The sequence below is a fragment of the Physella acuta genome, unplaced genomic scaffold (genome assembly GCF_028476545.2).
Source record: "Physella acuta isolate Inbredline_101_S28 unplaced genomic scaffold, ASM2847654v3 ptg000484l, whole genome shotgun sequence".
Lineage (NCBI taxonomy): Eukaryota > Metazoa > Mollusca > Gastropoda > Physidae > Physella > Physella acuta.
In genome coordinates, this window is record NW_026732003.1 from 81,224 (window position 1) to 99,082 (window position 17,859).

The 17,859-nt window shown below is 37.6% G+C and overlaps 1 protein-coding gene across 4 annotated transcripts in view; it reads right to left on the reverse strand.

Moving 5' to 3' along the window:
• The window catches only part of LOC131944174 (centrosomal protein of 89 kDa), a 37,858-nt gene extending 22,409 nt beyond the window's left edge, over positions 1 to 15,449 (reverse strand). For 3 of the 4 annotated variants that reach the window (XM_059304695.1, XM_059304696.1, XM_059304694.1), the window contains exons 1-10: positions 15,393 to 15,449; positions 11,463 to 11,665; positions 10,385 to 10,500; positions 10,022 to 10,113; positions 9,713 to 9,820; positions 8,182 to 8,263; positions 6,736 to 6,933; positions 5,073 to 5,222; positions 2,479 to 2,633; positions 694 to 744 (exon numbers count right to left, since the gene is read on the reverse strand). In XM_059304695.1, the coding sequence (XP_059160678.1) occupies positions 694 to 744; positions 2,479 to 2,633; positions 5,073 to 5,222; positions 6,736 to 6,933; positions 8,182 to 8,263; positions 9,713 to 9,820; positions 10,022 to 10,113; positions 10,385 to 10,500; positions 11,463 to 11,665; positions 15,393 to 15,440 (1,203 nt within the window). In that variant the 5' untranslated portion in view covers positions 15,441 to 15,449. The remainder of the gene's footprint in view (positions 1 to 693; positions 745 to 2,478; positions 2,634 to 5,072; positions 5,223 to 6,735; positions 6,934 to 8,181; positions 8,264 to 9,712; positions 9,821 to 10,021; positions 10,114 to 10,384; positions 10,501 to 11,462; positions 11,666 to 15,392) is intronic. The other variant, XM_059304697.1, reaches the window with a different exon arrangement.
• Positions 15,450 to 17,859: the final 2,410 nt, after the last annotated feature.

Consider the following 17,859-nt stretch of genomic DNA (forward strand, 5'->3'; position numbering starts at 1 on the left):
ACCCAGGGGGTCACAATACAGGCCAACCCAGGGGGTCACAATACAGGCCAACCCATGTGTCACAAAACATGGGTCACTATACAGGCCAACCCAGGGGGTCACAATACAGGCCAACCCAGGGGGTCACTTTACAGGCCAACCCAGGGGGTCACAATACAGGCCAACCCAGGGGGTCACAATACAGGCCAACCCATGTGTCACAAAACATGGGTCACTATACAGGCCAACCCAGGGGGTCACAATACAGGCCAACCCAGGGGGTCACAATACAGGCCAACCCAGGGGGTCACAATACAGGCCAACCCTGGGGCTCACAATACAGGCCAACCCAGGGGGTCACAATACAGGCCAATTAATGGGGTCACAATACAGGCCAACCCTGGGGGTCACAATACAGGCCAACCCAGGGGGTCACAATACAGGCCAACCTATGGGTCACAATACAGGCCAACCTATGGGTCACAATACAGGCCAACCCAGGGGGTCACAATACAGGCCAACCCAGGGGGTCACAATACAGGCCAACGCCAACCCAGGGGGTCACAATACAGGCCAACCCAGGGGGTCACAATACAGGCCAACCCAGGGGCTCACAATACAGGCCAACCCAGAGGGTCACAATACAGGCCAACCCAGAGGGTCACAAAACATGGTTCACAATACTCAAATGGTGAAAAGATGAATGTAACTCACCAGCCAAGATGGAACAGGACCTTTTGATGGTAGGCCATTGATTTCTATCACCTGAGGAAACATACAAAATACAGTGAGCCATTATAAACACAGGTAGGCCATTGATTTCTATCACCTGAGGAAACATACAAAATACAGTGATCCATTATAAACACAGTTAGGTCATTGATTTCTATCACCTGTGTAAACATACAAAATACAGTGATCCATTATAAACACAGTTAGGTCATTGATTTCTATCACCTGTGTAAACATACAAAATACAGTGATCCATTATAAACACAGTTAGGTCATTGATTTCTATCACCTGTGTAAACATACAAAATACAGTGATCCATTATAAACACAGTTAGGTCATTGATTTCTATCACCTGAGGGAAACATACAAAATACAGTGATCCATTATAAACACAGGTAGGCCATTGATTTCTATCACCTGAAACATTTAGCAGAAATGTAATCCAACTGTTTAATTTTATTCAGCCTGCAATTTAGTCATGGCCCAGTAACAAACTTTTAGAAACTAAATAAACTAATTTTATGCTATTCTGGCTAATCTTTGTACTTTTAACTGTAAACCAAGCTCTAGACTTTAAATAATGATGTGGTTACAGATAACCCTTTTCTTCTTCTTTGTTTTTAATTGTAATGTTGGAAAGGGTTTCCCCAAACACAATTATGCATCACGTGTCAACGCGTTATGGGCCGTAATCCCGTTGACTCTGAATTCAGCCTGCTTTTTTTTTAAGGGATTTGTTTCCATAGCTTTTGTCCATTCAAGAACAAAATACAAGAAAGCAGTTGCTTGCTTTAGCTTTTTTTTAGATGGATTGCTGTCACCAGCTATCAAGACTAATCTGCCTTGCAAACTTGGGACATGTAAGGAGATTGTACGGTCAGATGGTTAAGTCCCAGGTTTTAAATCAGATTTGTAGTTCTGTATTATGTTTTATAGCGATTTGTGGTAACTTATTCTGGTTTGGGTTTTTCAAAAGCCTGTAACATGAGGTTCAAATCTGTAGAATGTCCTTGAGTCCACCAAGCTCATTAGGGAAAGTAAAAGCTGCAGGGCACAGTGCTGACAACACTATTCTTTCATAAGCCGAGGTCAGTGCAACACATGAACTCTACTTCACCTGCAATACTGACCATCAGGTTAAAAAGGATAATTTTTTTTTAACCACAGAAGCAAACCGTTTTGTGTCTATTGACACACTTCCCCTCACCAACACCACTCAAGATTTATCAAAGTAGTAGAACTTCTATGACTAAGTTATTGTCATACGAATTTTTTCATAGAAACAGATTGGTCTCCTCTGGCAAAAACGTACCAAATCTTGATGACTCACATATCTATATATATAATTCTCTTCTGGGAGACGCTTGAAAACAAGCTGTAAGCGCGCTCCCTACCACCCCCACCCCTACATGGTCTGGTGAGTTATTGTTCACGGTAAATGTTTACAAGCAGAGCCGGGTTTAGTGACGACTATTAGGGGCAGATAATTTAGTTTGAAACAATTTTAAAGGTGGGGGGGGGGGGGTAACTAAAAGGAGTTTACTTTAACAGAGGGGGGGGGGGGGAACGGGGGGGGGGGGTTATCGTCCCTAATGAGCTATTTATTTTAAAGAAATATTTTCAGTGGCAGCGTTGGTACTGTCGAATTCACAAATTATGAATTACTGAAAAGTAGAAAAAACAACAACTAAATAGCGGCGTATTAGCGGCGTATGATATACGCTGTGGGCCGGCTCATATCAAATAAAACGAAACAAATATTTTACCTGCTTAAGCTGCGCTGAATCTACTGGTCTATATTTAGCAAGGCAGTCACTGAGCTCCACATTTAGTCTATGGACAGTTGACTTGAGGGTGTCGTTCTCTTCTTTGATGTCTTCCATCTGACGCCGCAGGTACAAGGCTTGCGCACTCTCCACATCTGAATGAGAAACACATATGTAAAAATAAAAACTTTAACTAGAAAGCATATAAAATAAAACCTTCATCAATCTATAGCAGTGGTTCCCAACCTTTTTCGAGTGGCGACCCCCTTTTATAAAAGGTAAGTGACCCGCGACCCCCATAGAATTAAAAAGCCGAAATTAGTATGGAAATTAATAAGCACTAAAATAAGATTTTCTAGTAGACTTTCAATATGAACTACTCTTGATAACTATTTTAATAGCATGAGTAAAATTTTCATACTATTCACTAAACCTTCGTGGTTAAGTTTTTAATTTAAAAATTTTTGTTAACGCCAAACTATGTCATTATAATTATCTTAATTTTGTTTTTAATCGAAGAATAGTGTTGAAAATATATTCTTGAAAAGTCAATCAATTTTACGTTTGGGTATGAATGGTGAATACTACACCAAAATTGTGTGTGCAGTTTTTCATCTTACGCGGAATCATTCTGCAAATCAAAGAACTCATCTTGTAATTCATCAGGAATGCTGGCAACATCAAGGGAAGTAGAGAATGGGTAATGCGTAAATGCAGATTCTTCTTTTTTCAGCTCAGAGAAATAGCGATGCAGTTCGTTTTCAAGAGATTCAAGATGCCCAGAAATTGCTTCTTTCAAAATTTTAATTATCTCACAATCAGATTCATCTACCACACAGCAGAGTTTCTCAAATTTACAATATTTCCAAGATTTATTTTCTTTACCGATTTTGCAGCTTTGATAAAAATGCCCCGAGATTATCATGGAAAGTTATAATATTCGTTCATTTTCCTTGAAGCTTCAGGTTAAGCTTATCTTGTTCGAACACATGATACTCTCTCCAACCACTCTATCTCGTTTTAAGTATACCAAAAAGTCTTGTTTCCTTTGCACTTCAAAGAACAATTCGATTTCAGATTTCAATCTAAAAATCACAATTTACAACATTTCGTTTGACAGCCAACGTACTGTAGTGTAGAAGAGCAGAACCTCGTGATCTATATTAATGTTTTTGCTCAGTTCTTTGAAGGCTCCATATTTTATATAATTTACGACTTATACTAGCAATGGACTCTTAATATCGATTGGTTAGGGCAGTGGTTAGGGAGCTAAATCTTTTCTGTTTTCTGAAAGCCCGATTTTGAGCTAAACATAGATAGCGCACCATCCGTACAACCCCATTTTAATCATCAAGTTTCAAAAAGGGTATTTATTTTCTCTATTCACTCTTCATTGCTATCATCCGCATGCATATAGACACAGACCAGCAACTGCGAACACAAACTCACGTCTGATGATTTATCAACTTGAAAAGCAAACAATGGTGAAAGCTTAATTTCAATAAAAATGTGTTATTTAACATTTACGTACATGCAGCGTTTGATGAGATTTTCTCCTATTGTTTTTTTTTTTTTTTTTTTTGCTTGGCATTTTCTATCGCGACTTCATTTGATGCTTGCACTAATGCTGGTGAAAACTTCCTGTTCGATCAAGTCTCTGACGTTTGCAACTAGCTTCTTACCGACGAAAGAACTCCATACATTTTTCGGTGTGTTCCGAATGACACGTCTCAAATGGCGTTTTAGTTTTGAAGATTTTATAGATTCGTGACTGAGCTTACTCGCACTCCCCCAAACCAACTTACTCCAACCTCTGACACCAACTTACTCCCACCTCCCACACCAACTTACTCCCACCTCCCACACCAACTTACTCCCACCTCCCACACCAGCTTACTCCCACCTCCCACACCAGCTTACTCCCACCTCCCACACCAACTTACTCCCACCTCCCACACCAACTTACTCCCACCTCCCACACCAACTTACTCCCACCTCCCACACCAACTTACTCCCACCTCCCACACCAACTTACTCCCACCTCCCACACCAACTTACTCCCACCTCCCACACCAACTTACTCCCACCTCCCACACCAACTTACTCCCACCTCCCACACCAACTTACTCCCACCTCCCACACCAACTTACTCCCACCTCCCACACCAACTTACTCCCACCTCCCACACCAACTTACTCCCACCTCCCACACCAACTTACTCCCACCTCCCACACCAACTTACTCCAACCTCCCACACCAACTTACTCCCACCTCCCACACCAGCTTACTCCCACCTCCCACACCAACTTACTCCCACCTCCCACACCAACTTACTCCCACCTCCCACACCAACTTACTCCCACCTCCCACACCAACTTACTCCCACCTCCAACACCAACTTACTCCCACCTCCCACACCAACTTACTCCCACCTCCCACACCAACTTACTCCCACCTCCCACACCAACTTACTCCCACCTCTGACACCAACTTACTCCCACCTCCCACACCAACTTACTCCCACCTCCCACACCAACTTACTCCCACCTCTGACACCAACTTACTCCCACCTCCCACCTCTAACATCAACTTACTCCCATCCCTGATAGCCTCCGCCACCCTCCTGAGGGAATGAAGCTCTGCCAACATTTCCTCATTCTGTGACCTGAGCTGATGCACCTCTCCATCCACTCCTGGCCCTCGGTTCATGCTCCGAGGTGTCTGCATATGGGATGAACGACTGGCTAAATACACAAGAAAAAAATGTATGCATAATAAAAAGTTCCATTAAAATCAATAATATTAAAATTATGTTGACTACAGAATAAACAAAAACATTGCAGGTATAAAAATAGATAATAACCACATCTGTATTTAGATATTTTTACACCCTAGACCAGCGTTTTTAAAACTTTCAATAGTATAGTGACATTTCACAAATTATTTATGTTTAAAAATTGGGGGGGGGGGGGGCTGTTTGATTTTAGTTCCAACACTTTTCAGTTAAGTAAATTACATTAAAAATGTTTTTTTTCTCCACTCTGTTCTTTGTAAAACATTTTAATTCTAATGCAATGAGCTGCAGTTATTTGTTTCAAAGCCCTGAGCAGATCCTCACTGCGGGTTACACATCCCTACAGGCTACACATCTACACTCTACACATCTCTAGAGGCTACACATCCCTACTCTACACATCCCTAGAGGCTACACATCCCTACTCTACACTCGACACATCCCTACACTCTACACATCCCTACTCTACACATCTACACATCCCTGCACTCTACACATCTACACATCCCTACACTCTACACATCCCTGCACTCTACACATCCCTACTCTACACATCTACACATCCCTACTCTACACATACCTGCAGGCTACACATCACTGCATTCTACACATCCCTACAGGCTACACATCCCTTCACTCTACACATCTACACTCTAAACATGCCTGCAAGCTTCACATCCCTTCACTCTACACATCTACACATCCCTACACTCTACACATCTACACTCTACACATGCCTGCAGGCTACACATCCCTACGCTCTACACATCACTGCACTCTACACATCCCTGCAGGCTACACATCCCTTCACTCTACACATCCCTGCACTATACACATCGCTACTCTACACATCTGCACTCTACACATCCCTGCAGGCTACACATCACTGCACTCTACACATCCCTGCACTCTACACATCCCTACAGTTTACACATCACTGCAGGCTACACATCCCTGCCTTGCACCAAGCATGTAAATGAGTGTGCCTATACCAAGCCACCATAATTAATTATGGGAAATCTATATCCAATGATAACAACAGCGTAAAACCATTAAGAAAAATGAAAATGAACAGAAAAGATATTTTGACTAATAAAATTAAATTCACTTTATCAATAAAAATTACTATAGCCAAGCATTGCAAACAAAAATATATATTTTTTTGTTATTGTTATAGTTGAATGTAAAATACAGCATAAAAAGCCATTTTAATAAAAAATGTAAAAACAAAAATATTTATTTTCTACAAAAAGATTTAAAAAACCACACCCCACCACCCTAGATACGCTGAGCAGAAAAAAACATTTTGCCTCCAGTTTCAAATCCTACATAATAATAAGACAACTTTTTGTTTCAAATCTCACGTGTTTACATTTGTACCAGCCTTCTATTATGAACATGAAGTTATCAATCTGATTTTCTCTCGTGTGGGTATGTTACTGATGATAAAAGTAAAAAAAAACCTGTTTTGCTAGCTTTGATTAGCTCCTCCACAACTTCGTTACCCAGCAACTGCGGCTTCCCTCGACCGCGGTCAAACAGATCTGTCGGCTGGGCCTCCAGCGAGGATATGGTCGCATGCACTGACCTACTCTGGTTTGTATGGTTAGATATGTGGGCCAGGTCTGGGCTTAGGCGACCTTCTTCTTCAGCCAAACTCTCTTGGTACAGGTAGGCAAAGATAAGGCGAAAAAAAAAAACATAAACAAAAAGCAAGCAATGTAAGCTACGCCAGCTTTGACACCCTGAATAACAATGACTATTGTAATGGATAGTTGAGGTGGAGTACACAACAAAATAAACAGTGCAGCTGAGCAGGTGTTAATTTTAAAACTTAAGTATTTTAAAAACTATAATTTTTTTTTTTTTTAATGTTACAGAACAATACCAAAAAATAGGGAAAAGTTTAAAAAAAATATAATGTTTACAATATGTTAATATGTATTGGTTGTACACAACGAAACAAACAGTGAAGATGAGAAAATATTAATTGTCAAACTTAATTACTTTATAGGCGATAATTTTTTAAAATGTTACAAAACAATATTTAAAAATTGCTCAAAACAAAATGAGTTATTAATACTGCTAGTTAGTAATTATATAAAAACTGGAGTGTTCAATAATGTTTGATGTACTTAATAAATATCGGTGGGCAAACTCAATAAATGTTAATAGTTTATTAGATAAAATTGATGCAGTAATTAGATATTGATGTACTCAATAAACAGAAACTTGAGTGTAGTTGGTGAATGAAATGTTTTTATTTTATTTTACTATACCAATTCTAATTCAAATAGAAACAACAATAACTGCTTGAATTAATACTCTTTTGAAGCATTAGTCATATTTTAAAAAAAAAGATGCTTGTAAATATAGCAGTCCAAATATAGGATCTCCTTTTTAATGTCTGGAGCAAAACACAGAACATTTAACTTATGTGGGTAATATAAGGTGATGCTTAGGGAAAATGGCAAGTTTATTTTACAGAAGTGAGTGATATTAAGTGACACTTAGGGAGAATGGACGTTTATTTTAGGGCAGTGAGTGATATTAAGTGACAGGGAAAATGAAAGTTTATTTAATTTAATTAAGTGGGTGTTATTAGGGGACACATAAGGAAAATGAAATATCTTTTTTACGGACATGAGCAAAATTAGGTGACGATTAGGAAAAATGGAACTTTTTTTTAGTTAATTTAGTGAGTGTTATTAGGTGATACAGGGAAAATTGAATCAACTACAATTAAATTAAATTTTTAAATATTTGGAAGGGATTTTTCAGAGGTAACTATAAATTAAATCCGACATATCATCTTTAACTTGGCTAATAATGTTTTACATTGGCTTTTAAAACTTAACCTCTACTTAAACACAATGGGAAATTAGATGACAATGTAAAACAAGACTTACGAGGTCTTGTTGACCCACGTCCACTGTCTGTCTGGTGACTCCCTGGGTGTGAGTGGTGCACCATGGCTCGAACTTCTTTCATCTGAGATAAGTAAAAAACTAAACTTTTACAAAGTTACAGAAAAAAAAAGCAGATGAACTAACCTGTAAGTGTGAAAGTAAAATGTCATTTATTTTTTTATTTTGGGAGGTTTTAGAATGCAACTGTCAGTAATAGAGAGTCATTGAAAATGGCAGGAGTTACCACATTTAGTAAAAGGTTTTAATATGTAGAAATTATATTTTTCACAAGTGTGTGCTTTAACCCATTTTCAATTGATTCTGAAGATAGATAAATCTTTAAATAATTATAAAAATTGTGTTACTTTTCTCTGAGCAAAATTATGGATTCAGGAGTAAATGTAAAACATCAACACAAAAATGTCAGTTAGTGAATGATAGTTTCTAACCACGTATAGCCTTTTTCAGACAAATAACCCCATAAGCTTTAAAATCAATCTGGCTAAATAGTTGAATGCTGGGAAATACAAAAACTGGTGCTAAATGTTTAATCAACTTTCGTTAAACTTGACTCAATCCTTCAGAAAAGCAATCAGCCTTTAATAAAATTGAAAAATCCACACATTTAAAAACTCACATTAAAAGCAAGGGGCAGGGATTTGGTTTCACTAATACAGTAATTCATAAAATAAACTTTTTAGAATCCAGTAAATATTGTATTCAGAAAAGTTCAACTAAGCTTTATTGAGCTTCAATAATTTAGTTTTCACAATTGTTAACCTTTATTGCATAAAGGATTACTATGATTAAGCTTTGTGATAATACATTTTAAACCTGAGAAGTAAGTTGGTAATTGAATCATTTCATGGGACTAAACTGAATCATTATATGAATCACAGTATGGAGTCCCACTGAATCATAATATGGGGTCCCACTGAATCACAATATTGGGTCCCACTAAATCACAATATGGGATCCCACTGAATCACAATATTGGGTCCCACTGAATCACAATATGGGGTCCCACTGAATCACAATATGGGATCCCACTGAATCACAATATGGGATCCCACTGAATCACAATATGGGATCCCACTGAATCACAATATGGGGTCCCACTGAATCACAATTTGGGGTCCCACTGAATCACAATATGGGGTCCCACTGAATCACAATATGGGGTCCCACTGAATCACAATATGGGATCCCACTGAATCACAATATGGGATCCCACTGAATCACAATATTGGGCCCCACTGAATCACAATATGGGATCCCACTGAATCACAATATGGGGTCCCACTGAATCACAATATGGGATCCCACTGAATCACAATATGGGGTCCCACTGAATCACAATATGGGGTCCCACTGAATCACAATATGGGGTCCCACTGAATCACAATATTGGGCCCTAGTGAATCACAATATGGGATCCCACTGAATCACAATATGGGATCCCACTGAATCACAATATAGGGGCTCATTAAATAACTTAATGGAACCCACAGAATCAACAACTATTTCTTACAGTATCATTAGGCTCTGATGTCATGTTATAAATCTTCTTCATCTCTGTCTCAACCGCTTGGTGTGTTCTGGACAGTGTCCCACCATCCACCTCTGAAGTGTCTCGTTTCTATGTGTCAACAAAGCAAATTAAAAATGCAAAAGCTAAAAACTGATAAGAAACAAAAGGGGTTTTATTCATGCAGACAAAAGGTTAAATAAAATATTTATGTAAGCAACAACATTACACATAAAATGAACTAAAACTACTTTAAAAACTAATTACAACAATAATGTGTTTCCAACAAAACAAAGAGACCACAACTTTTACCGCTTTTCCTTTTTTCTTCATTGGCGTGGCGTAGAGATCAGAGATGTTGCCAATGTGGGATGAGTCCCCTTGTGCCAATACTTCAACATCTCCTTTTTTACCAGATAAATTGATGCAAAGTCAGACAAAAGAACAATTATTCAAATATATTAGCAACATCTATTCTACGGCCAGCACATAATAACATCGGAAGGTAAAATGTTTTAGAGTAAAATTTAAAGTTAAATCTAGTCTATAGCAATAAGTACAGCCAAATTTTGATTTATGCTAAAGAAGACAGTAAACACTATTTTACTTGTGTACAAATGTAGCAAAACTCAATAATCCCCAACAACTATAAAGTTTGTTCTGGATATAATTTACCCGGTGTTGCATAAATTCCTGTAGATCCAGAGTTGCGGAACTGAGGTTGTGCTTGCATTCCACTTCTTTGTTGTTTCCCTTTAGTAGGCCAGGTACCAAAACCCACCGTCATGTAACTGAAAGAATTTCAAAAACTTTTTTACTTAGGTTTTAGTTTGTAGGCAAAAAGTGCATTCTATATTTACAACAACAAAAAATAATATTTTTAAAACAAAATCTTTTCTCTATGCATTTTAGTCAGCCATATTGACACATTTGAGTGACTGTCATTGCCATTGACAAGCCTGAATCTCAAACAACACCAGTCCTGAACTTGATTTTAACCCCAAACACAATGGGTTAATTAGTATCAGCAATATCTGCTGAGGTAAAGATGACAGGCCACCTACAATAAGTGGGAAAACATGGTGTCACAGACCATGAACCTACATCAGCTAAAGCACTATTGGACATAAAATCCTGTTATTAATAAAAGCCCATGTCTATAACATCCTTAGCTGATGAAATATAGCTGTAATAATCTAACCCATGTATTTAGTTATTGGTGAAACCTATTTGTTATAATCTAATGTATATGACTAACAAATAAGAACCTATGTATTAAGCTATTGATGAAACCTATTTGTTATAATCTAATGTATATGGCTAACAAATGAGAATCCATGTATTTAGCTATTGATGAAACGTATTTGTTATAATTTAATGTATAAATAAGTAAAGTTCCCTATCAAACCTGGCGGTCTACGGAGCAAGTGAAGTAGAGCCCACCTGTTTCTGTGACCTCGGCATATGAAGGGATAGTGTGGTCAGCACTATGCCCAGCCGCCTTTACTTACCCTAACATGAGTTAGGTACCCATCAGAGCTGGGTGGACTCAGGGACGGTCTAATGACTTGAACCCAGATTCAACTTAAGACTTACGGGTTAGCAGTCCAGCTGGGCCACTCCGTTCCTTTAATTTAATGTATATGGCTAGCACATGAGAACCCATTTTCTAGTCTACTGATAATAAAATCCAACTATTGTAAACAAGTGTTGATGGCTAACAACCAAGGACCCATATTTGTAACATCCTTACCCAGCCTCGTCCATCTGCTGGTAGTCAAACAAACTGCTCTCAGGTTCACTAAACTCATCCACTGGGGAGCTGGGCTGGCCAAGGATACGTGGTGATGCCACCTGCTTGGTCTTGCCTGAGGTAGATGGGGCCATAGCAGCAGGCGCAGTTACCGATGTGGGAACAGCGGCAAATGCGCTCGATGGCACAACAGCTGACTTAACCTGTTATGAAGAGAGTGAATTGTGTGAGTAAAGTATAAAATTGTACACAAATATAGGTTAGGTTAGGTTTGAATGTCGTCCCTACTGGGACATAGGCCGCTGACAAGAGCTTTCCAGGCATCTCTGTTCTGGGCTAGTCTCTCCAACTGTCCCCAGGTGTATCCAATATTCTTGGTGTCTTCTTCCAACACAAGTACAAGTCAGTTTTAAATGTCACAGTTTTAAAGATAATTTCTGTGTATATTTTGTTGGAGATTCACTTTACACGACACTTTTTAATTATTTATTTTTTACCTAGATGAGAATTCATTCAGTATAAAAAACAATGATAAAAAACAAGGATCTGTAATATATCTATAAACTTTGTATATAATCAGTCAATTATTAGCAGTTTGTTAACATTTTCAGGTTTTTACATTAAGCCCTTTACAGCACATGACCTTATCCAAAATATGTTCTCAATTTTAAAAACTAATGTAGCTGAATCAGTATGATACAGTATGTGCAAGGGTTTTAAATTTTGATTTTGAATTGACCAAAGTAAAAGCTAACATTATTTTACATCATTTGAAATTTTTATTACATCTAGCTCTACTTCCTTGTCAATGTGTAATATGTTTGTTACTGAAAGTTTTAGTCATAAACTGAAGGATTAATTAAAATTAATATTATTATTAATATCCGATATCTGTTATTGCTTCGGATGGATAAAAAAAATTAATTTAGGTTTTAAACTTTTTTTTAGATAGCTTTACATTTTTACAGCAAAACTTTATCTTTGCCATCTTCTATATATATAATTCTCTTTTTGGAGACATTAGAAAACAAGCTGTAAGTGCGCCTTGCAGTCCCCTCTCTTCCTCTCTAGGAAGTCTGGTGAGCTGTGGTTCGCGCTAAATGTTTACAATCGTAGAGCCGGGTTTAGTGACGGCTATTAGGGGCAAATAATTTAGTTTGAAAGATTTTGAACTTAGGGGAGGTAGCTAAGAGGAGGCTGTTTTCACGGGGGGGGGGGGGGGGGGGGGGGGGTTAAGGGGTTGGGGGAAAGGAGGGGGGGAGGTTATCATCCTTAACGACTTACTGATAGTGTTTTAAAGCAAATATTTTCAGTGACAGCAGTGGTACTGTCGAATTCACAAATTATGAATTACTGAAAAGTAGAAAATAAAACAACTATATAGCGGCGTATGATACGCCGCGGGTCGGCTCGTTCATAATCTTCTAACCCAGACATCCTTTGGTGATTTTTTTAATGTAAATAGATCGAGTTATGTCTTTGGAAGCTTCGCAGGCAATATATTAATGGAATTAGTTTATGACGATATTTAATGCCACAGCAAAGGATGCGAAATATGCAAATCATGACTAAAGGAATCTAGTTGGGTTGTACATGTACTTTTAAAATACGCTAAGGGACAATTCTTTTTAAAATTAGCTTGTTTTAAATAGATTTTTTACATTGAGAAATGAATGCTATAAAGATAAATGTAAGAAAAAAGTATTTTTATGATTTTTTAATTTAATATGAAAAAAACAAAAGCATATAATTATGATACTTCTTAATCATAAAAAATGCTGATTGCAATTAATAATGATTATTTTTCATGAATAAAAAATATAGGTTTTTTACTTCAAAGCATGTATTTTAATATCATTTTAGGAAAATGCCTTATCTGCCAGAGGGTTTGAACTCGAGACTTTTTTCGAATTTATCAACCATGAGCTTTTTGCAGATTCGACCACGCCTCCATCACAATTAAGGATACGTGTCAACTGATTATGCGCCGTTGAGGCCATTGACTCCGATTTCAGCCTGCTTTTCTTTTTGGATTTGCTTCCATAGCCTTTGTCCAACCAAGAACAAACTACAAGGCAGCAGTTGTTTGATTTTGGAGTTGTTTCCACTTAGAAGAGTGGCTGTCCCCAGCTAACGAGCCTCCTCTGCCTGAGGGTTCGAACTCGACTTTTCGGTTTAGGAACCATGAGCTTTACCGACTCGACCACGCCGACCCCATATTATAAGATACAATAAGTAACAGATATGTTCTATTTTGCCATGGATTTTTTTGTGTGCTTTTGACATTCATCCATTTATGATAAGTCAACCTTTGCTCTATGCACGCTCATGTTATAAAATATGATTTATCATTGAAACAAGAGAACTTTGAGTATCAGTTGATAGTAAAGTTTTTTTTATTTCGGTTTGCTATTAATTTTAATAAGTAGGCTAATTGGTTTTAAATTAATGGAAATTAAATAATGTAATTATTTAAAAATAAAGAATTTAGGCCTACATCTGAAAAATAGTTTAAACCTTTGAAAGGGTCACTCCTTTGAATAAGTATCAAGTGCTAAATCTAAAACTAATCAAGTTCTTACTCTTACTAAATATTAATCTAATAAATAGTATTAAATAGACATTTTACTTTTAAATTTTAATGTTCTGTCTACAGGCCTATTTAACTCAGTTGTTATTTTTTTGAAAATCGATGAAAATTAACCCTAAAAGTATAATCTTCAATCTCGAATAAACTTAAGAATAAATGTCCCATATAATGTCATCTAAGATATAAGATCATAAGTCATAATGTGTTTAGGCTTAGGTGTTTGGTGATTGGATCTGTTTTCCCATCTTATTTAATAGTATTACTCGCTAACTTGGAGGCGTGGTCGGTTGCTAACAACAATATGGCGCCCGGACCGGACGCTTGACTTCCGACGATTTTTCGGCCAAGTTCCAGAGACCTTCTACTAATTAGTTTTTAAAATGTTTACCACGCGCAAAATGGCGGGACTTACACGTTATAACAACAAGCTATAGGTGGCAGGGCTATATATGCCAGAAAAGCATTTTAAAATTTGCGTTGGAGAATAAAGGCTAAATTTAAAAGTTGGTTTCATCAAAAATACTAGAACTTTTTAAATATCGATTTCCATATAACAAAATTGATTTCCATACTAAAGCATTATTAGTTTTATCAGTCTATGAAAAAATAAATCAAATATCGTCAACCGTTTTTTTATGAGACCAGCCGAAAAAATGACAACCAAATTTTTTTTGAAAAAAAACCACGTGACCACTATTTGGTGATCACTAGTCAGGAACTCTTGTGCATGGCCACTTAAAAAGTCTAACTTGATTTGTGGTTTTCTTTAGCTTCAAGCTTAAGAAGAGTTGTCATGGAGAGATGTGTTGGACATGGCAGTGATTGACAATAAATATTAAATTAAGTAATTTAGTTTAAAACGAACTAAAAACTCCAAAGTTAGTGCCTAATGGATTAAATATGGATGTCTATTATTCAGTGGTCATGTTTAAATTGATAATTGCGTAAATTCTAGATTTAGTGAAAAAAACTATTATTTAATATTTAGATTGTTAAAGTCTTAACCTTAAATTAAGTAGATCTAGACCAAATATAATAGTATATATTAGTGTGATCTAGATCTACTCATTTCAAAGTTTTAGTTTATTATAGTCTAAACCGGGACTGGAGTCTAATAAGCTGAGTTGTGATGTTGATGTGACATGTTCCAACGCGAATTCTCTTTGACTTTTCAGTTTGCAGTGATTTACCAATTTATAATGTGAAAGGAAATAAATTATAACTTCATTCGATCTGGAATTTATAAATAAAAAGAAACACGTTTTAAAGAAAAACAATTACCCATTTTTATAAAATATGAATGTTAAATAACATAATAAATTAAAAAATTACTAAACAACCTCTTTGCTCTTTTTCTTTCCTTTCTTCCCCACCATCTTGGATTCCATGTAAACATTCTCACTGCGGTTGCGCATTAAATTTACCTAAACTTTAAACACAAAAGCTTGACCAGTGACTTGGGTTTAACATAGTTTAAAATTTTAAACTTGGAAAATCTATGCCTAGAGAAAACTACATTTTAATAATTTTATGACCAAGCTTTGTTTTTGCTGTTTGTTTTATAATAAAAAAAAAAGATCTTATGAACAATAATGAGGTCTATGTACTTTATTTACTTTTTCTATTTTTAAATAAGCTCTTTTTGGTCATATTTTAAATAATACCTCCAACTCCACCCCATGCCTATCGTCAGTGGCGTAGCGAGGTCGGGTGTCACCCGGTGCGGCACTTAATGGTGTCACCCCCTCAGAGGCATAGAGACCCTTCCCAGGGACAAACTTTCAAATTTTCGATTTGCACCCCCCCTCGAGTTTTCGATTTGCACCCCCCCCCCCCTCAAACTTTCGATTTGCACCCCCCCCCCTCGAGTTTTTCTCTATATATTTTGCTATTTTTTGCCTTGGTGTCACCCCCCTAAATGGTGTCACCCGGTGCGGTCCGCACCCCCCGCCCCCCCCCCTCGCTACGCCCCTGCCTATCGTCACACATCTTCACAAAAAGTCACAACCCCCTTAAAATGACGTCAAGCCTTTACCTACAAACCCCCTCCCTTGAAAATAGCTTTTTTTTTAAAAAAAAACAACAACATGTTTCTAAACTATTGACTGAAATGAGTCAGCATAGACTCGGCTATATTAATCGATTTCCAATACACTTTACATAAACAGCTTTCCAAAAACACCAAATAGCGGCTAAATAAAGCTTTCTAACCTTACATTTTACAAATGCAACAGTGTGTCGTCACACGTTGTAGCCCCACCCCCCTTCCTTAGCGGTCGCCCATAAATGATGCCATAGCCCCAGAGGCGTAGCGACCCTTCCCGGCGCCCGGGGCGAACTTTCAATTTGGCGCCCCCCCCCCCCCCCCCCCGCCGCACTTTATATATATATATATATATATATATATATATATATATATATATATATATATATATATATATATATATATATATATATATATATATATATATATATATATATATATATATGTGTGTGTGTGTGTGTGTGTATATAAGCGTGTTTGTGTGTGTAAGAGTGTAGATGTCTGTGTGTGTGTGTAAGCGTGTGTGCGACAGTCCGGACAAGGTTTAATAATTGCAGTGTATGATTTTCATTCCTTGAAACTTTACTCTAAGCCAATTAAATTCCCATTAAGATGCGTTTTCCTTTTACAAACGGTTAGTAATGTCAGAAAAAAATATGCCTGATCTGAGTTAGAGGGTGGTTTGTAACAAGCGCTAATTTATTTAGACCAGCTTTTAAGTTCTATTTTTTGAACGATCACTGTTGTGATATGGTACATAGTTGGATCATAAGTTTGTTAGAATAAGGACACACATGTGACATACAAGAGCAAGTTATCAGAAACATTTATTGTTCACATTGGAATACGACATGGGTATTCCGTTGACTGGTTGATGGTATAACGAAACAATCTAGAGCAGGGGTTCCCAACCTTTTTTTTCTCTAGAGCACTTTCTAAAATATAGGTAGGGTGGCGGGCACCACTTATTTTAAATCGACAAACTCCTTCCAGAGGCGTAGCGACCCTTCCCGTCACCCGGGGACAAAACTTTCGATTTGAACCCCCCCCCCCTCAAATTTTCGATTTGCACCCCCCCCCCTCAAACTTTCGATTTCATTTGCAACCCCCCCCCCCCCCCCCCTCAAACTTTCGATTTCCATCCACTTCAACCTTTCAATAATGTTTATGAAAAAAAATTCTGTCTCTGTCGAATAGTGAGAGGCGGGCACATACGAATCGTTCAGCGGGCGCCATGGCGCCCACGGGCACGGGGTTGGGAACCCCTGATCTAGAGGAAACAAATTGGAATCCAACTGATGTTAACAGCTCGAAGTCTTGGATTTCGCAGATGTGCCCTACCTTCTCGCACACAGTCAACAACAAAAGCAGAACTAATTGTATTGATTGAAGAAGCTGTAATTACCAGTTTAATGATATTGGCATCTCCCATGACCTTCTGATTATAATAAGCAGCAATAAAACGCGTTTTAACACTCTAAGACAATGTGAAATTCAAATGCATTGTCGGAGGTAGATTACATACGTTGGAGAAAGAAATAAGAACATTGAAAAAAAGGTGGTTAGGGCACAATATCAGTAATTAAATCACTAAGCAGGTGCTGCTGTAAAGTCCACGGGGAAAGAGGAAGAGAAGGAGACAAAAAGTCCAGAAGGAAATCGTTTGAAATAGAGATGTGGGAGGCTGGATTATCAGGGTTCTATCTTCATAAAAATCAAGTGAGTTGACGAAGTGTTTCTTACGCTTATGCTCATTGGGAAAC